Consider the following 21130-nt stretch of genomic DNA (forward strand, 5'->3'; position numbering starts at 1 on the left):
GGGTGACCCTCCCAGGGTATACCCCAATTGACTGTGATTGTGAGCTCCTTGGGGCATAGCCCCTCTTTTTGCTCTATGCAGCACCCGACACGAGGGGGTCCTGGTCTGTGAGCGGGGCTCCTGGGCACCACCGCAATACAAATACATAATAATAATAACAGGGAAGAGCCAGCACAATTGCTGAATGTCTGTTTTGTTGGTCTTTTTGTTTACCCCGGACTTTTTGGTTTGGGTAGAGGGATAAATCACTGAGAAGCACATGAAGCGGCACCTCCAGTTAGAGTGATGGAAGGGCCAGGAGCCAGGGGGCCACCAAATTGTGAGACAGTGAGCTGGCCCGAGTGGGGAAACTGAAGCAGCCACTCCAATGGTGGATGAGGTAAAACCCTGTCACAGGTAGGAAATTCAAAGGGAATGCTTTTTTCACACAATGGGTGGTTAAACTGTGGAACTCCCTGCCACATGGTGTCAGTGAGGTCACAAATTTAGCAAGATTTGAAAAAGGATTGGACATTTCTATCAGGGATGGGCAACTTTAGGGTAGTAGAGAGCCACAAAATCCACTAAACCCTCTGGCAGGCTGTTGCGGTGAAGGAAGAAGCTATCCTGGGGTGCTGTGAGAACATGTGCCAGGACAGCGCATCCTGCCCTGACACCTCTGTTCCATGCTGTGGCACACACCCGTGCCTGCCCACGTTCAGGTCCATAATCTCCCAGAAGGGAGATGAGCCCACGCCTCCAGACAGCAGCCCTGCCCTGGTACTTGCTCCCCTGTTTGTTAATCCACAGGCGCTGTCCACCAGGGTCATCCTGGAGTGGGCCTGCTGCAACCAGGGAGCTGCCACCTCCTGCCTATGCTCCAGCAGGTGCCAGGGTGCAACATCCTCTCCTCCTCCAGGCAGTGGGAAGAGCCGCCTATCACCCCATTTCACTATCCTTTGCTCCACACTGGAAGAGCCACTCACACCCTCCCTCACTCTGGCATTGTCTCCTCTGGCTGGCCAGCCAAATCACATGTTCTGGCAGGCTGGATGTGGCCCTGTGTTTCCCATCCCTGATTTATAGGGATAACAAGAATATCCAGCGTTACCATCATTATTGCTGAGCTACATTGTGGGCAGAGTAGTAAATCTCCTGCTTCAGGGCATGCGCCAGGGTGAGACAGTCTGGCAGATTATCCCCCATCTGCTACGGTGGGGCTCAGACACCTTCCTCTGCAGCACATGGTGCTGGCCACTGTCAACAGGATGCTGGTGCTGGCTCTGATCCTGTCTGGCACTTCCTGTGTTCAATGAAGCCTAGTGGATAGTGCACTGGACTGGGAGCCAGGAGACCTGCATTCTATTCCCACCTCTGCCCCCACCTGCTGGGTCCATTGTCTGTTGAGATTGGGAGCTCTTGGAGATGTCCTCAGGGACTGCCCCTCCCTCTGGCTGCACAGCACTAGCACAGTGGGGCTTAGTTCTGGGACCTCTAGGCCCTAGTGTACTAGACATCACTAAAGAAACTGAATAACTGAGGAGTGGTTCCGAGCTAGTGCCTGGGACCCTGGTGGGGAAGGCCTGGTCCACAGAGGTATTTTGGATAGGGTGTGATTTTTTCTAGGGATAGAGCAAAAGCAGTACAAGCATGCTAGTGTGGACAGTTATACCAGGACCTTACACTGGTACAGCTTGTTCCTTTTCCCCTACCTGAATACACTGCGCTGCTGTAAGGCTTCTGACAATGTCTGATTCCACCTCCCCTGGCTCTGCCATTCTCAGCCCCTATTTTTCATTGCCCGGGTAGCTCCCCTGGCTTTCCCTTGGGCCTGTTTCTATGCAGAGTCCCCTCCTGGCCCCATGGCTCCAGGCCCAGCATTCAGACTAAGGATCCCCCATGCTGCCAGCCAGGGTTCTCCTCCCAGTGCAGTGAGTCAGTTTCCTGCAGTGACTCAGCCTGGGACCCTGACGCAGCCTCACAACAGCTCCTGCGTTTCCATGGAGACCATTGATGTTTAGGACGTTGTTGTTTTTTTGGTTACGATCTGCACCCCCCTCGTCCCCCTCCCTGTGGCGGTGGGAAGCAGCTGGCGACTGGCTCTGAGCAGGCCTGGGCAGGGCCCCAGCTGTCTGGCCGTGTTCACCTTACCGACTCGTGTGTGCGCACAGACGACTGTTGTTGTTGCAAGCCCCCCCGCGGCCCTGGCGGGGAGGAGCCTTGCACACAACACCCCCCCCCAACTTTCTGCTTGCTCCTGGGCGCCGGCTGGGATCGGTTTGCACATGGCCTTGGCACCTCACAGCTGCAGCCTGGCAGGCGAGAGCGAGAGCAGGCGCTTCCTGCTGCAGAGGGCTTGCAGCATCTCCACTCGCTTAACCAGCTCCAGGGCAGGGATGATGGCTCGCAGCCGGGCGTGACCATGGAGTCTCGATCTGCCATTGCAGCTTGTCTCCGGCAGTAATCAGGCTTTTCCCAGCTTTGCCTCCCTGCGATCTTCCAACCCCAGCTCTGCTACCAGGGGAATCCTACAAGCAGCGTTGGGATGCTCAGGCTGCAGAGCTGGACACACTGATGAGTCACCAGGAGTGACTGGTCTGGTACCCTAAGGCAGGAAACAAGAGGAGAAGCTACAAAACCACCACTCACTGCAGCCAGCTGGGGCATTTGGGAGAGCAGCACTCTCCCACTGCACGGCCCATGCTGAAGGGCAAGACCTTGTCGCACCCATGGGCACTGGGGTAGAACCCCAAGAAGCTTGCATCTCTTCTCTGCACCCCCAGCATCAAGCCCCCAGGCTGGTTGGGAAGGGACCAGCCTCTCCTCGTGCTGGGCCAGGAGCTGAGCCGCCCTCCAAAATGTGTCTGTCCTCCTGCCACAGAGATGAAGCAGGGATGACCTCTGCCGATGGAGGCTGGATGCGTCGCCCCTGGAATCCGGACCCTGGGCCGCCCGTGCATGCTCTGCCCCTCCTGCTCACCGTGTTTGTCTGGCTGGCCACTGGCACCACCATGTCCAGCCTCAACAAGTGGATCTTCACCATCCACAACTTCCGGTATCCCGTGCTGCTGTCATCCTTGCACATGCTCACGGCCGTGCTGGTGGGCTACCCGCTGGCCAGGCTGCGGGCACATGGGGACGGGGGCACGGCCCTGGGCGCCAGAACTAAGGCCAGAGTCTATCTTCTGAGCTTGACCTTCTGCACCAGCGTAGCCTTCGGAAACCTGGGCCTCAACTACGTGCAGCTGGACTTTGCCCAGATGGTGTACACCACCACGCCCCTCTTCACCCTGGTCCTATCCAAGGTGCTGCTGGGTCAGCGCCACCACCTGCTGCAGTACGCTGCCATGGGGCCCATCTGCTTGGGCGCCTCCTTCAGCATCATCGGGGAGGTGCACTTCGACCAGGCCGGCTGCTGCTTCCTCTTCGCTGCTACCTTCCTCCGCGGATTAAAGTCCTTACAGCAAAGTAAGTGACCCCATACCCACCCTAATCTCACCCCCTTCCTCCTAGTCATCCTGGGGCCAGGGTTCCACCTCCTCTGGTCATTGTACTCTGGCTGGGGGATCTTCAAGCCCCAGCATCCTGGCCAAATTCCAGCTCTGGGAATTACCTCCAGTCACCTAAATTCAGCCAAATGGAGCACTTCCTGTCCTAGAAGGCTATGTAGTGCTGCTGGCAGTGGCTGTGCTCTAGCCCAGAGGTGGCTGTACTTTGATGGAGGAAGCTACCCCTCTCTAGAGCTGGTGTCTTATCAGCATCTGTAAGCAACTCTGGGATCCTCCTGGAGGAAAAGTGCTATTGAAATGGCATTAATGATGCTAATGGGACCATCTTTCTGGTCTGTGTCTGTGCAGCACCTGGCGCAATGAGTGCTCCTGGGCACTAACGTAATACACCTAATCAACAATGTACAGTGCCTAGCACAGTGGAGTGCCAGGCCATGCCAGGGGCTCCTGGGCACTACCATAATAATGCACAATCAACAATGTACAGTTCCTGGGCACTACGGTAATATGAATAATATTGAGCACGGCCTTACCCTTCTCCTGGCTGCCGCAGAGGTCTCTTTGGGCGCTAGTTAGTGTAAAAGGGGATTTAGTGTGGGAGACTGAAATCCCACATAGTGTGTACCGTTGCTGCAGTGCCTAGCTCCCCACCCCCCACTGCCCCCTCCAACATGCCCCCCACAACTGGGGGAATCTCCTCACCCTACTCAGTCCTCAGCTTCTTGGACAACAAAGGGCCTGACTGCATGATGGACCCTTCTCCACCAGGGGCTGCCATGAGCCCCCCCCACAAACTCTCCTCATCCAACAGCAGGCAGACAGTGGGGTGACCAGATAGCAAGTGTGAAAAATCGGGACCGGGGGTGGGGGGTAATAGGAGCCCATATAAAAAAAAGCCCCAAATATCGGGACTGTCCCTATAAAATCGGGACATCTGCCAGTCAGGGCTGGGATTGAGCTTGTGACTTGCAGCGAAGGACTCTGCAGCCCAATGCTGATCGCCTGAGACAGGCCTTTCCTTCCCACTATCCTTGAAGGGACGCTGCTGGCCCTGCTGCCCCAAGAGGCAGTGTGAGAGCACAAACAGCCTGTCATGCACCATCCTCCCCGGGGCCTCTTGGGCCGAAATGTCCTTGGCAGCAAGCAGTGGGCAGATGCCACTGTTTGTCCTTCAGTTCCAAAGGGAACGTTTCCATCTCGGCTCCAGCCCCAGCCTGCCCTTCAGGACAACAGTTCAGTCACACACGGGCCCAGACATGTCCTGGCGTGCTGCCTAGTGGTTAGAGCGTGGCCCTGAGCAACGGGGTTACATCCTGCTCCCCGAGTCCCCAAAGGGAAGCCCTGCTGCTTGAGTGGATTGCAGGGTGGGATCCTGGGTGGGCCCTCTTTTGCAGCTCTAACTCCAGAGAGAAAATCAGAGCTGCCAAAAGCTCCTAGCACCCCAACCAACCCCCCGGTTAGTGAGCTGCTCCCCAGTTATCATTCATTATTTGTATTACCTTGCGCGTAGCGCCCCAGTCATGGCCCAGGGCCCCAGTGTGCCAGATGCTGTACAGACACAACACAGAGACAGGCCCTGCCCCCAAAGGATTTGCAATCAGAGTGAGAGCTCACACCCCAAATATTAAGCAATGTGGCCTTAGTGGTTTTAGTCAATGAACCCCACACCCTGGCTGGTTTGCAAGGGGGGAGCTGGCAATTTGCCAACCACCATCCCTTGATTTTGGCTGTGGGACAAGGGAGATTGTCATAGTTACTGAGACGATGGGGAAAAGGTCCCAGATTCTGTTACTTGCCGGGGATTGTGTATGTTCTATCCCAGGCCTGCCTCCAGGACAGTGCCCACTTTAAGGGTGCCCCCTTCTCCCCTCTCTCTTCTGCTCACTGTTGCTTCTCCTCCCATTTTCTCCTTTGTTCCCACCATTCTCCTTACCCGATTCACTGGTGTGATAAATGAAGGGGGGGGGGTAGCACCCTTTTATGGACACCCAGCCAGCCAGTTAGCTATAAAATCCCTGTTAGTAGCTGATCTCTACTTGCTTTACCTGTAAAGCGTTAAAAAAAAGCCCATTGGTAAAAAGACGGGAGTGGGCACCTGACCAAAAGAGCCAATGGGAGGGCTAGAACTTTTTAAAATTGGGGAAAAAACTTCCCTTTTGTCTGTTGTTGTTGTCTCTGGAGAGAAGAGACGATGAGCAGGAACGGGGCTGAACTATGCTGTAGGAAGCTTTAAGCCAGGTATGAAAAACCATCAGATCATACCTAGAGACTACTTATTTGGAACTCCCAGATATGTAAGTAGACATGGGAATGTCTAGAAAGACACGATTAGGGTTATTTCTTTTATTTCTTATTGGCTTATGGACTCCTCTGTGCTAAACCCCAAATGCTTTGTTTTGCTTGTAACCATTAAGCTGGACCTCAAGAAGTTTATTCTTGAGGTTTAATTTTTGTAAGTGGGTTTTTAAAATCTAGCAAAAGCCTAAGTTCCAGGTGTATTTTCTTTCTTTTTGTTTTTAATAAAATTTACCCTTTTCAAGAACAGGATTGTTTTTTTGTTTGTTTATTTTTTTGTTGGTGGTGTTTTTTTTTTTTTTTTTTTTTTTTTGTGTGTGTTCTAAGAGGTTTGTGCATATGTTGTTTAATTAGCTGGTGGTTTTCTTTCTCAGCTCTTCCCTGGAGGGGGAGGGTGAAAGCGCTTGAGGGTACCCCACAGGAAGGAATTCCCAAGTGCTCCTTCCTGGTTCTCAAATGAGGGAGTGGTGACCCATCCAAGGTCAGAGAAAAGCTGTAACCTTGGAAGTTTAATACTAGCCGGGAGTGGCCAGTATTAACTTTTAGAATCCTTGCAGGCCCCCACCTTCTGCACTCAAAGTGCCAGAGTGGGGAATCAGCCTGGACAGCTGGGCTCAGACACAGGTAACTCCCCAAGGAAAGCAGTGAAGAATCGGGGCCCCATGAAGGGCTCTGGCTCCAGCAGCAGCAAGTGTCTGTTTCAGGTTGGGGCAGTGACTGCGATTACGGCTGCATCGCTCGCCCGCCTCGGGGGGGAACTAACTGCAGCCCTGTGCACTGAGCATGCTGTGTCAGCGTGGAGCAGACACTGGACCCAACACCGCCAAGGGCGCATCGCAGTGGGACAGGGCGAACTGCACTGTTCCAGGCACTGGGGAGCAGGGGGAATTCTGCCAAATGCTTTGGAATCCTGCTCTGTGGAAATAGTTGGAAAATCAGGAGGGCTTTTACAGGATATTCACTCAAAGCGCCTGGGGGAACCGGGGTAGGGTGGGGTGGGGGACTAGTGAAGAGTGAGCAGCCCCATGTCCCATTCTGTGTCAAAGCCTCCCCACTCCCTGAGAGATTGCGTCCCCCAGGCAAAGGCTTCCCCTAAGAGCCGCCTTGATCCCTCCCCAGGAACTTCCCCTCTGCACCAGAGACCTCCCAATTGCCCACATCTTCTATTCCCCCATGGGGCTCCCAATGCCCCCAGAGACTTCCCAATCCCCCTGGCTCTGCCCCCCCTCCCAGAGTCCCTGAAATCTCCGGAGACCTTCTGCTCCCCTCCCCACCCTCTCCATTCAGTTTCTATATTTACATTGTTATCTCAGGCAGCAGAGGCATGGAAGGGCTGACTGACTGGACTGACTGTCATTTCCATGCTCCCTTTGATGCTCCTTAACCCCCTTCACCACTGACTGAGAGCAGGAGAACCCAGGTCTCTCTTGCTGCAGCCCCCTCTTCTCTGGCTGGTCCCCACAGGACAGAACAACTCCCCCCAGGGCAGCGCTGGGGACGGGGTAGAGGGTAGGGTTACCATATCTAACAAATAAAAAAAGAGGACCCTCCACGGGCCCTGGCCCCGCCCATTTCCCCACCCCCCAGCCCCGCCCCAACTCCGCCCCCTCCTCCCTCCCACTCCCAGCCATGCGGAAAGGCAAAGCGCAGCTGGAGCCCGGGAGGGGAAGCGCCCAGCCGGGGGCGCAGGGTCTGGAGGCTGCCCGGCAAACCGTGAAGCCGGTAGCGCTTGGGCTTCGAGCAGCCCCCTTGCCTCCGGACCCTGTGCCCCCAGCCGGGCACTTCCCCTCCCGGGCTCCGGCGGCGCAGGGTCCGGAGGTATGGGGGCTGCCCAAAGCCCATAGCACTCGGCTCTTAAACAGAGCCGAAGAGTCGGGGAGGAGCAGAGCCGCCACGGGAGGGGAAGTACCTGGCCGGCATTTTCCCGGACATGTTCGGCTTTTTGGCAATTCCCCCCGGACGGGGGTTTGATTGCCGAAAAGCCGGACATGTCCGGGAAAAAGAGGACGTATGGTAACCCTAGTAGAGGGATACCACAGGCTGTGGTTAACCACCATTGGCAGAGGCAGCTGGAGTGTTGACTCAGCAAGGGGATGTGAGTGGGTTGAAATGTTATGTGTAGTGGCTGGACAGCATGGGGCTGTGTTTCCAAAAATTTCAGCCCATCTGGCAGTGACCCCAGCGGGGCTGCTGGGAACTGATCAGGCTTGGAAATCTGACCTCATTTGTGGTTCCTGAGCCCTTGAAAATGTGTGTGTGTGTAATTCAGCTGTGCCTGCTCTGTGTGTGTGTGCATGCATGCATGTTTGTGCCTTTGTGCATGTGTGCATGCAGGCATGTATGTAGGGGCCTGAGGCCAGTGTGTGTGATTGTGTTGTCAATGTGTTTGATGTACATTGCAGCATGAGCTGAAAGGAATGTGTGTGTGCAAGTGGATGTATGGGTGGAGCTAGCTGAGCGTGTGTAGTGTGATGTGGGAATGCATGGGTAGTGTCATGCATGGGTTGTCGATTGTGTGATGCATTAAGAGATGAATGTGTGTGTGATGTATGGGGTGTGGGTCTGACTGCATGCAGGGCCGGTGCTACCATTAAGGCGAACTAGGCAGTTGCCTAGGGCACCAAGATTTGGAGGCACCAAAAAGCGGTGCCCCCAATTTTTTTTTACAGTGTTCCTCCCCGAGCGCGCGGTCGCCGCTCCACTTCTCCCACCTCCCAGGCTTGCGGCGCCAATCAGCTGCTTGGTGCCGCAAGCCTGGGAGGAGAATTAGAGTGGGGGCGGCGTGCTCGGGAAGGAGGCGGAGCAGAGGTGAGCTGGGGTGGGGAGGTGCCACATGACTCCCCGGGCCATGGGGGTGGGGAGCTGCTGTGGGGGTGCCTCAGGGCGGGGCGGGGAGCTGCCGCAGGGCTCCCCACCCCAGCTCACCTCTGCTACGCCCCTTCCCTGAGCACGCCGTCGGTGCTCCACTTCTCCCGCCTCCAAGGCTTGCGGCACCAATCAGCTGTTTGGCGCCACAAGCCTGGGAGGGGAGGAGAATTAGAGCAGGGACTGCGTGCTCGGGGAGGAGGCGGAGGTGAGCTGGGGTGGGGAGCTGCCGCACGGCTCCCTGGGGGGAGAGCTGCCGCAGGGGGGGGGCACATCAGGGCGGGGGAGGGCGGGGAGCTGCCGCAGGGCTGGGGGGTGGGGGGGATGCAAGGTGGAAGTTTCGCCTAGGGTGCGAAACTTCCTTGCACCGGCCCTGACCGCATGCGGAGTGTCTGTTGGGTGCTGTGGGCAGGGAGGGATGTAGGCCCTGACCTAGATCTGAGCTGGTACCAAGTCTCCATTGCTTGTGTTCTTTAGTCTGACCGCCCCACTGGGATGGGCCTGAAGGCCAGGGGCTCCCTGCTCCTGGGGCAGTCTCCTCTGCCAGGCTCCTTCTGCCCTGGCGGTGGGGTCCCTGCTCACTGACCCCCTCGCTTACGGTTGCCAAATTTCTAATAGCACAAAACCGAACACCCTAGCCCTGCCCCATGCCCCACCCCTTCCCCAAGGCCCCGCCCCTACTCACTATATTCCCCCTCCCTTGGTGGCTCGCTGTCCCCCACCCTAACTCACTTTCACTGGGCTGGGGCAGGGGGTTGGGGTGCAGGAAGGGGTGAGAGCTCCAAGTGGGGGGTGTGGGCTCCGGGGTGTGGCCAGAAATGAGGGGTTCAGGGTGCGGGAGGGGGCTCTGGGCTGGGGCAGGGAATTGGGGTGTGGGAGGGGTGAGTGCTCTGGCTGGGGCCGAGGATGAGAGGTTTGGGGTGCAGGAGGGGGGCTCCAGGATGGGGTATGGAGCCAAGGGATTCAGACTGCAAGAGCAGACTGTGGGTTGAGGCAGGGGGTTGCGGTGCAGGAGGGGGTAGGGGCTCTGGGCTGGGGCTGGGGCTAAGGGGCTTAGGATGCAGGAGGGGGCTCCAGGTTTGGGGGAGGCTCAGGGCTGGGGCAGGGGGTTGGGGCTCCTGGTTGGGGCATGGGCTTACCTCGGGCGGCTCCCGGTCAGCCGCGCAGCAGGGCTAAGGCAGGCTGCCTGCCCCGCATTGTGCCCCGGAAGCAGCCAGCAGGTCCAGCTCCTAGGCAGAGGGACCAGGAGGCTCCACGCGCTGATCTCGCCAATGGTTCCTGGCCAATGGGAGTGCAGAGCCGGTGCTCAGGGCGCCTAGGGGTACAGTGCGGTGCAAAGACAGGTAGGGACTAGCCTGCCTTAGACCCGCAGCACTCTGCCAACCGGATTTTTAACATCCCAGTCAGCAGTGCTGAGTGGAGCTGCCAGGGTCCCTTTTCGACCAGGCATTCCTGTCAAAAACTGGATACCTGGCAACCCTACCCTCCCTGCCCTTGCTGCATGCACCGCCCAGGTGTGACCTGTCCGTCTTGCTTCCAGGTACCCTGCTGCAGGACAAGAGGCTGGACTCGGTCACCTTGCTCTGCCTGACGTCCCTGCCCAGCTTCTGCATTCTCTTCACAGCGGCTGTGGTGCTGGAGGTGGGGGCAGCCTGGGAGGGCATGCTGCACTACGGCAGCGCTCTCTGGGCCTGTGTCCTGCTCAGCTGCCTGGGCTCCGTCCTCTACAACCTGGCCAGCTTCTGCGTCATCTCGCTGACCTCCGCCCTCACCATCCACATCCTGGGCAACTTCAATGTGGTGGGAAACCTGGTGCTGTCGCACCTCCTCTTCGGCAGCCACTTGAGCGGGCTCAGCTACGCGGGCATCGGCCTCACCCTCTCGGGGATGTTCCTGTACCACAACTGCGACCTCATTGCCAGCTACTGGGACTCCAGGCTGGCTCTGGGCCAGGGCCAGGCGAAGCCAGAATGAGTCCTGTGCTGGGGCAAAGTGCAACCCTTGGACTGTACAGACTGCAGTGCTCTGTGTGAGCGTGTGTGCATGTGTGCAAACATGTGATCCCAGTTATACGCACACACACGTGAACACACTCTCTCCACAGCCTTTAACACAGCCCAGCTGGACTCTGGTCACCCAGCATCGCCGCAGCAGTCACGTCTGGCACCATTGTGGTGAAGAGGCCTGTTGTGGTGTTGCACTTGGGGCGCCGATGCCAACGGCTGAGCCCTGGCCGGGGCCAGGAGCACAAAACTCAAGCAATGAGTTGCCCTCAATAAAGCTCTATTTTTGTCCAGTCTTGTTACGTGGTGCTCCGAAGGAATGAAAACCGAGCTGGGCCGGGCAGGGGGAGTGTGCTGAGGGAGGGGAGGTAATGAAGGGGCAGCATGGGGGCAGTGTCCCTTGGTGAGGGAGATACCAAGGGGATGAGGGGGAACGGACCAAAAAGGAGTGTCTCTGGGTGAAGACACTGCAGGGGAGAAGCCTGGCTGGGGGCTGTGTCCCCCACTGAGGGAGAGTCAAAGCGGCAGCAATTCCCAATGGCTGGTTTTGGAGGGATTGTTTCCCAGGAAGTGCTGTTCCTGAAGGCTCCTGCACTCAGCACAGAGCTGGTTATGGCACAGCCCACGCCAGGGCTCCTCACTGCCCTGCTCACCAGAGCCGGCCTAGGGATGCGCTTACAGCCCTGGCCCACAGGCCAGCTGAGGGCGCGGGGTGGTGACCCTCCATACACACAGTACTATGGCAGCCAGAAGGCTCAGCCTGCAATCCCAGGCTGCCTTTCACTGTCTTCTAGCAGGGGAAGGCGAAATACGGGCTAGGGACAAGCTGAACCTTCCATGTACTAAAGCTGCGGTTCTTGGGGTCATGTCACTTGGGCCACATTGGGCGGATGGTGCATTTTCTGTTCCTATTATCCTTTGACAACAGAGCCTTCTCATGTTCCTGTTTATCCAGTTTTACCTGGCCCATGACATGCTCCGGCTGGGCGATGGAGCTGCAAACATTAACTCTTTCAAGCCCTGACTTGTGTCTAAATTCATAACCTTGCTGTGCATGCTGCGATTTCATGTTGCTGAATAGTCCACAGAATTGTGCTTTGGCAGCTTGGCTTTCATTAAAAACAAACCAAAGTGACATCCCACAAAACATTCCTATGCATAAACAGAACCCAGTTTACATGTGCATGCCTACGAGAACTCCTTGGGCCCACTCCCAGGGTTATAAAGATCAGCACAAACGTTTGCAGTTGGGGACAATGGCGAATACCCAGCTTTGTGAACAGGGGCCACTAACAAGGAGTTTCGAGATGAGTTCTCCAGGTGAAGGAGGAGCAAATACGGGACCCTCGGGGTAAGTGGCTGTCTGTAGTGTGTGTTTGTGTTTGGGGGGTTACTTTCTGTGTGCTGAGCTTGCGTTTGTTTGTTTGTTTGTTTGTTTGTTTGTTTGTTTGTTTGTAGGACCGTGTGCTGTAGCCGGCAATTGAAAGCTGTAAGCTTCTAAACAAGGTTTGAACTCTAGAAGCCTTAGTCAGGGGGTGGGGCTATCAGGGAGGCCAGGGCTTTATAAAGCAGTGAGTCAGCGACCAGGGGCTACTAACAGGGAGCTTTGAGAAGGAGTTTGGAAGGGGAGTGGGAAGGGGGGCGAGGTACACTTGCCATTCTTTAAAACCTTTAAACTAAACTATAATCAAAACTTCTTGATTTTAAAAAACACCCTATCTTTAACCTAGGCAGCTGTAGGAGAGTATGCAGGCAGAAGCCCAGCAGCAGAGTGGGGGCTATCCTGTTTATTGCACTGAGTGCAGCATGTATGATTACCTGCCCTGTGGGCGGGTGGCGTATGTGTACATTTGGTGCAAGGAGCGCCTGGCCCTCAGAGACCACGTACAGACTTTGGAGGCCAGGGTGGCAGAACTGGAGGAGCTAAGGGAGGCAGAGACGTATGTTGATGAGGCTTTCTGGGACACTGTAGATTTGTCCCACCTCCGGTCAGACAGCCCCTGCGCTGTTAAGGAGGATGAAAGGCTCAGAGAAGGAGAGTAGACAACGGGAGCAGAGGGAAACCTTCCCATAGTTGGGACCCTCCTTCCAGATGATGTTGGGGTATCCTCTCACAGTGAGGTTACCTCTCTGGGGGAGGGAACTCCAGTCATTAGGAAAAGGCAGGTGTTAGTAGTGGGAGATTCGATCATTAGAAACGTAGATAGCTGGGTTTGTGATGACCGGGAGAACCGTATGGTGACTTGCCTGCCTGGTACGAAGGTTGCGGATCTCTCGAGACATCTAGATAGACTTATGGGTAGTGCTGGGGAGGAGCCGGTGGTCGTGGTACATGTAGGTACCAATGACACAGGGAAGGGTAGGAGAGACGTCCTGGAGGCCAAATTTAGACTGCTAGGAAAGAGACTGAAATCCAGGACCTCTATGGTGGCATTCTCAGAAATGCTTCCAGTTCCCTGCGCAGGGTCAGATAGGCAGGCAGAGCTTCAGAATTCCAATGCGTGGATGAGACGATGGTGTAGGGAGGAGAGGTTTAGATTTATTAGGAACTGGGGAAACTTTTGGGATGGGGGAGCCTATACAGGAAGGATGGACTCCCCCTAAACCAAAGTGGATCCAGACTGCTGGCACTTAACATTAAAAAGGTTGCAGAGCAGTTTTAAAACTAAGAGATGGGGGAAAGCTGATTGCTGCAGAGGAGCACGTGGATCAGACAGAGACGTCTCTAGGTTTTAGTCAGGAGGAGAGGATAGAAGAGGATAAAGTATGGGCCAGATCAGATGAGAAATATTCACATAAGAAAGAATCTGACACATCAGAAAAGGGCAGACAAATAAACAGTGACAAGTGGGATAACACACATGATTGGAATGTTGGTGTGGATGGGTACAGCTTGCTCAGGAAGTATAGACAGGGGAAAAAGGGAGGAGGTGTTGCCTTATATATTAAAAATGTACACACTTGGACTGAGATAGAGATGGACATAGGAGATGGAAGTGTTGAGAGTCTCTGGGTTAGGCTAAAAGGGGTAAAAAACAAGGGTGATGTCATGCTAGGAGTCTACTACAGGCCACCTAACCAGGTGGAAGAGGTGGATGAGACTTTTTTTAAACAACTAACAAAATCATCCAAAGCCCAAGATTTGGTGGTGATGGGGGACTTCAACTATCCGGATATATGTTGGGAAAATAACACAGCGGGGCACAGACTAGACAACAAATTCTTGGACTGCATTGCAGACAACTTTTTATTTCAGAAGGTTGAAAAAGCTACTAGGAGGGAAGCTGTTCTAGACTTGATTTTAACAAATAGGGAGGAACTGGTTGAGAATTTGAAAGTAGAAGGCAGCTTGGGTGAAAGTGATCATGAAATCATAGAGTTTGCAATTCTAAGGAAGGGTAGAAGGGAGAACAGCAAAATAGAGACAATGGATTTCAGGAAGGCAGATTTTGGTAAGCTCAGAGAGCTGATAGGTAAGGTCCCATGGGAATCAAGACTGAGGGGAAAAACAACTGAGGAGAGTTGGCAGTTTTTCAAAGGGACACTATATGTGAAAGAAAATTCAGAATCAAATGAAGTAAAAATCTTAAATGAATCCACATGTTCCATAGAATCTCTATGGATAGTAATTCTATGCTTTAATAAGAATATAACAATAGGGATCTATTATCGACCACCTGACAGCACAGTGATGGTGACTATGAAATGCTAAGAGAGATTAGAGAGGCTATCAAAATAAAGAACTCAATAATAGTGGGGGATTTCAATTATCCCCATATTGACTGGGTACATGTCACCTTAGGACGAAATGCAGAGACAAAATTTCTCGATGCTTTAAATGACTGCTTCTTGGAGCAGCTTGTACAGGAACCCACAAGGAGAGAGGCAATTCTCAATTTAGTCCTGAGTGGAGCACAGGATCTGGTCCAAGAGGTAACTATAACAGGAGCCAGCAAACAGAGCTGTAAACAGGGGAGTTTCAGTGGGAGTTTGCAAGGGGAGTTTCTGGGGGAGACTAAGGGAGGCAGGAAGAGGAATAGACAGGCTAGTGAAGGGAGGGGGTGGTGGTGTGCCAGTGTTTTTGGTGCCTGCTGTGTGTGTGTGTGTGTGTTTTTTCCCCTTTCTCTGTGCGTGGTGGTGGTTTGGTTTGTGTTTCCCGGACTACCAGGTTTTAGGTGGGAAGGCTATGACCAATACAGAGGCAGCAGTGGAAGACACAATGAGGATGACTGGATGTGGAAGCTGTGGCATGTACATGATCCTGGAGGGGGTATCTGAAAAGAGTTTCATCTGCATGAAGTGCCGCCTGATAGAGCTGATGGAAGAAAAGATCTGAGGATTGGAGATGCAGGTGGAAACTCTGGTTGAGTTTAGAAGGGGGTTCGAGCAGATGATGGAGCAAAGACATGAGGAGGCTGAAGGAAAAAGCTCAGACTTACAGATGGAAACAGGACCACAGAATTCTGAGGGGAAACTGCTGGGTGAGGAAAGTGGACAGTGGAAGCATGTGACTCAGAGAACCAGGCAGAGGAAAAGACGGGCTAGTGAAGGAGAAATAGAGCTCAGGAACAGGTTTGCAGAGTTGGAAAATGAAGAAGGGACACAGCAGGTGGTCGCTGAAGGTGAGAGGGCAAGGAAGAAGAGAAGAGCAGCTAGTCCTATAGGAAGAGGGGAAGAGTCAATGGAGATAACAACACCAAATATGAGCCCCAGGAGGATACGGGATGGGTTGCGGAGGATTACAAGGGACAATAGAAATTGAGAGGACTTGCACCCAGAGGGAGCAGGAGATAGACCGGAGAATCGCACCGTTACCAGGAAAAGGCAGGTCTACGTGATTGGGGACTCCTTATTGAGAAGAATAGACAGACCTGTAACTAGAGCTGATCTGGAGAACAGAAGGGTGTGCTGTCTGCTGGGTGCTAAGATAAGGGATGTGGACCTGAGACTGAAAAGGATCCTAACGGGAGTGGGAAAGAATCCGCTGATTGTCCTTCATGTGGGAACAAATGATATGGCTAGATTCTCGCTGGAACGTATCAAGGGAGATTATGCCAGGCTGGGGAAGAAGCTTAAGGAAATCGAGGCTCAGGTGATCTTCAGTGGGATTCTGCCTGTTCCTAGAGAAGGGCAACAAAGGTGTGACAAGATTATGGCGATCAACAGATGGCTCAGGCAGTGGTGCTACAAGGAGGGCTTTGGGATATATGGCCACTGGGAAGCATTCATGGACAGAGGACTGTTCTCTCGGGATGGACTTCACCTGAGTAAGAGGGAAATAGACTTCTAGGATGGAGGCTGGCGCAACTGATGAAGAGAGCTTTAAACTAGAAATTTGGGGGAGATGGTTGGGAGATGTCCAGGTAATCTCCATGCCGGAATTTAACACTGAGAAGGAAGAAAACAAAGTAAGAAAGGATACAGTTGTGGGTATGAGAATGGACGTAAGGAGAAAGGGTTGTGTAGATACCAGTCTAATAGGTGACACTGGCGGTAGAATGTCTGTGCCTAATCAGGTAAAGGATGTCAGGAAGCCAATCAGCAAAAAATTAAGATGTTTGTACACTAATGCGAGGAGCCTAGGTAACAAAATGGAGAAACTAGAGCTACTGGTGCAGGAAGTGAAACCGGATATTATAGGGATAACAGAAACATGGTGGAATAGTAGTCATGACTGGAGTACAGGTATTGAAGGCTATGTGCTGTTTAGGAAAGACAGAAATAAAGGCAAAGGTGGTGGAGTAGCATTGTATATCAATAATGAGGTAGACTGTAAAGAAATGAGGTGGTGGAATCTCCTTCCTTGGAGGTTTTTAAGGCCCGGCTTGACAAAGCCCTGGCTGAGATGATTTAGTTGGAAATTGGTCCTGCTTTGAGCAGGGGGTTGGACTAGATGACCTCCTGAGGTCCCTTCCAACCCTGATAGTCTATGATTTTATGATTCTATGAAATAAGAAGTAATGGAATGGAGAAGACAGTCTGTCTGGGCAAATATCACATTGGGAAAGAAATCTACTAGAGCCTCCCCTGGGATACTGTTTGGGATATGCTACAGACCACCGGGATCCAATTTGGATATGGATGGAGACCTCTTTAATCTTTTTAATGAAGTAAACACTAATGGGAATTGTGTGATCATGGGAGACTTTAACTTCCCAGATATAGACTGGAGGACAAGTGCTAGTAATAATAATAGGGCTCAGATTTTCCTGGATGCGATAGCTGATGGATTCCTTCACCATGTAGTTGAAGAACCAACAAGAGGGGGTGCCATTTTAGATTTGGCTTTGGTGAGTAGTGAGGACCTCATAGAATAAATGGTTGTAGGGGACAACCTTGGTTCAAGTGATCATGAGTTAATTCAGTTCAAACTAGATGGAAGGATAAAAAAAAATAGATCTGGGACTAGGGTTTTTTATTTTAAAAGGGCTAACTTTAAAGAATTAAGGAAATTAGTTATGGAAGTGGATTGGACTGAAGAACTTGTGGATCTAAAGGCGGAGGAGGCCTGGAAATACTTCAAGTCAAAGTTGCAGAAACTATCAGAAGCCTGCATCCCAAGAAAGGGGAAAAAATTCATAGGAGGAGTTGTAGACCAAGCTGGATGAGCAAGCATCTCAGAGAGGTGATTAAGAAAAAGCAGAAAGCCTACAAGGAGTGGAAGATGGGAGGGATTAGCAAGGAACGCTACCTTATTGAGGTCAGAACATGCAGGGATAAAGTGAGAAAGTCCAAAAGCCATGTAGAGTTGGACCTTGCAAAGGGAATTAAAATCAATAGTAAAAGGTTCTATAGCCATATAAATAAGAAGAAAACAAAGAGAGAAGAAGTGGGACCACTAAACACTGAGGATGGAGTGGAGGTTAAGGATAATCTAGGCATGGCCCAATATCTAAACAAATACTTTGCCTCGGTCTTTAATGAGGCTAATGAGGAGCTTAGGGATAGTGGTAGGATGATGAATGAGGAGATGGAGGTAGATAATACTGCATCCGAGGTAGAAGCCAAACTCGAACAGTTCAATGGGACTAAATCGGGGGGCCCAGATAATCTTCATCCAAAAATATTAAAGGAACTGGCACATGAAATTGCAAGCCCATTAGCAAGAATTTTTAATGAATCAGTAAACTCAGGGGTTGTACCGTACGACTGGAGAATTGCTAACATAGTTCCTATTTTTAAGAAGGGGCGGGAAAAGTGATCTGAGTAACTATAGGCCTGTTAGTTTGACATCTGTAGTATGCAAGGTCTTGGAAAAAATTTTGAAGGAGAAAGTAGTTAAGGACATTGAGATCAATGGTAATTGGGACAAAATATAACATGGTTTTACAAAAGGTAGATCGTGTGAAACCAACCTTATCTTCTTCTTTGAGAAGGTAACAGATTTTTTAGACAAAGGAAACGCAGTGGATCTAATTTACCTCGATTTCAGTAAGGCATTTGATACGGTTCCAATGGGGAATTATTAGCTAAATTGGAAAAGATGGGGATCAATATGAAAATTGAAAGGTGGATAAGGAACTGGTTAAAGGGGAGACTACAACGGGTCATACTGAAAGGTGAACTGTCAGGCTGGAAGGAGGTTACTAGTGGAGTTCCTCAGGGATCGTTTTTGGGACCAATCTTATTTAATCTTTTTATTACTGACCTTGGCACAAAAAGTGGGAATGTGCTAATAAAGTTTGTGGATGACACAAAGCTGGGAGGTATTGCTAATACAGAGAAGGATCGGGATATCATACAGGAAGAGCTGGATGACCTTCTAAACTGGAGTAATAGTAATAGGATGAAATTTAATAGTGAAAAGTGCAAGGTCATGCATTTAGGGATTAATAACAAGAAATTTGGTTATAAATTGGGGACACATCAGTTGGAAGTAACAGAGGAGGAGAAGGACCTTGGAGTATTGGTTGATCACAGGATGACTATGAACCGCCAATGTCATATGGCCGTTAAAAAAGCTAATGCGGTCTTGGGATGCATTAGGCGAGGTATTTCCAGTAAAGATAAGGAGGTGTTAGTACCATTATACAAGGCACTGGTGAGACCTCATCTGGAATACTGTGTGCAGTTCTGGTCTCCCATGTTTAAGAAGAATGAATTCAAACTGGAACAGGTACAGAGAAGGGCTACTAGGATGATCCGAGGAATGGAAAACCTGTCTTATGAAAGGAGACTCAAAGAGCTTGGCTTGTTTAGCCTAACCAAAAGAAGGCTGAGGGGAGATATGATTGCTCTCTATAAATATATCAGAGGGATAAATATCAGGGAGGGAGAGGAATTATTCAAGTTTAGTACCAATGTGGACACAAGAACAAATGGATATAAACTGGACATTAGGAAGTTTAGACTTGAAATTAGACGAAGGTTTCTAACCATTAGAGGAGTTATCCAAAAACTCAAAAGGTAATAACAAAATGTTTTTTAAGTACATCAGAAGCAGGAAGCCTGCTAAACAACCAGTGGGTCCCCTGGATGATCGAGATACAAAAGGAGCACTTAAAGATGATAAAGTTATTGCGGAGAAACTAAATGAATTCTTTGCTTCAGTCTTCATGGCTGAGGATGTTAGGGAGATTCCCAAACCTGAGCCGTCCTTTGTAGGTGACAAATCTCAGGAATTGTCACAGATTGAAGTATCACTGGAGGAGGTTTTGGAATTAATTGATAAACTTAACAATAACAAGTCACTGGGATCAGATGGCATTCACCCAAGAGAACTGGTTACCCACAGTTTCCACTGACTCAAACTTCCCAAAGGCTGGGCTGGGCTAGGAGGGCTCTGGCTGCAGTAACAACTGCAGTCCGTTAGCTGTGCTGCTCTTGGCCGGATACGATCAGCATTCTGGTCAGGAACAGGCGGAAAGAGCAAAGCAGCCGCTCGAAGAGGCCCTCGCACACAGCGCGCCCCACAGGAAATGGGAGAGGGTGCAGAAAAGAGCCACAAACATGAGCCCCAGGCTGAAGAAAATACCTGACAGTGGGAGCCGGATAAACTGAACTGATCAGGCTCCATCCGAAGGACGACTGAGAGGGGAATGTGATTACAGTGCCTAGCTACCTTCGTGGGGAGACAACATGGGTACCAGGGGGCTCTTTGAGCACATGGAGAAAGGCAGAACTAGACCCAGTGGCTGGGAGCTGAGACCAGACTCATTCCAATGGGAAATGGGGCCCAGTTTTTCCCCTGGCAGGGCGATTGTTCCAGTGGCTACAGTCCCACGGAACTTGGGGGAGCTTCCATCTTTGGATGTCTTCAACCCCTGACCAGATGGTGCCTTTCTGGAAGATGCACATTAGCCAGACACTAGTTATTGGGCTCCAGGCAGGGGTAACTGGGTGAAAATTAATGGCCTATGCTATGCAGGGGGGTCAGCTGAGATGATCTAATAGTCCCTTTTGACCTTACACTCTACAAACATCCCCCCACCAGGCCCTTCGCAGGGCCAGCACAGTCCCCCCAGGAACAGCACCTGATCCTCCCGCTGCCTGTAACGCCCAAGAGGCAGCTGCTCCCTGGCTGTGAGACTGCCTCCCCCTCATGTGTGCTGTTCCTGTGGCCGGCTACTCCAGGGCCATTCAGGAGAGCAGCCTTGGTGGAGCTGCCAGCCACAGCAGCAGGAGGTTCCTGCATGGAGAGGGGGATATAGCAGCTCTCGTGACCTCTGCTCCCCCATGCCAGACCTCCCCCTCCCCAAGAGCCCACCAGCAGCCAAGCTCCCCTCACCCCCCACCCCACCTTCTCAGGGGAAGAGGCGGGGCAGGGATTTGGGGAAGGAGTTGGAATATTGGCAGGGGGGGTGGAGTTGGGGTGGGAAGAGGCAGGGGCGGGGCCTCATGGAAGGGGTGGAGTGGAGGCGGGGCTGGGGGCAGAGGTGGGGTTGAGCACCCATGGGAAAGAGGGGAAGTCGGCGCCTATGGCCTAATACCCCTGCTCCCCTGCTCCAATGCAGATGGGTAGGTAGGCAGGCAGGGGCCATTTCTAATGGCAAGTGGCAGGGGGTTGTTTGTTTGCTGCACCTGGACACGCAGGGCTCAATTCTGCCCAAACTGATCCCTTTACAGCCCCACGGACATCAGGACAGAATCTGGTTCACGCATTATTGGCTCAAACTCTTATCTTCTAAGTCCCATCCATGTGATCAGATCATAGGGGAAGGCACGGTCCCTGCCCCAAGGCACTGCCTCTGTTGGAGTCCCTGGCAAACTTTGCAGAAATTCAGAGCTGGATCTGGCCTCTGTCTACGCCCAAACCTCTGGGCTACAGGGCAGGAAATGGGCAAAAGGTACGTTCTGTGATGTTAACACACCGAGTGTGAGCCACAGGCGGGGGAGAGAATGGCTGCCAGCCCCACCTCCAAGCCCCAATGAGAGCTCCTTCCACAACCAGCTTTTCAAAGGTGAGGCGCCTGTGAGAGCAGATCGGTGTCCAACTCCCATTAGATTTCACTGACCGATTTCAATAGAAGTTAGGCGTCG

General features: G+C 52.4%; 1 protein-coding gene across 1 annotated transcript; it reads left to right on the plus strand.

The window, feature by feature from the left end:
- Window positions 1–2680: 2680 nt before the first annotated feature.
- On the plus strand, window positions 2681–10926 carry SLC35E4 (solute carrier family 35 member E4; the record flags this gene model as incomplete). The annotated part of the gene is given in 2 exon segments (XM_034791637.1): window positions 2681–3447; window positions 10189–10926. Coding segments are annotated over 2 exon segments (1173 nt in total). The 3' UTR covers window positions 10623–10926.
- Between the last annotated feature and the right edge of the window lie 10204 nt (window positions 10927–21130).

This window comes from Trachemys scripta, chromosome 15 (assembly GCF_013100865.1).
Source record: "Trachemys scripta elegans isolate TJP31775 chromosome 15, CAS_Tse_1.0, whole genome shotgun sequence".
NCBI lineage: Eukaryota > Metazoa > Chordata > Testudines > Emydidae > Trachemys > Trachemys scripta.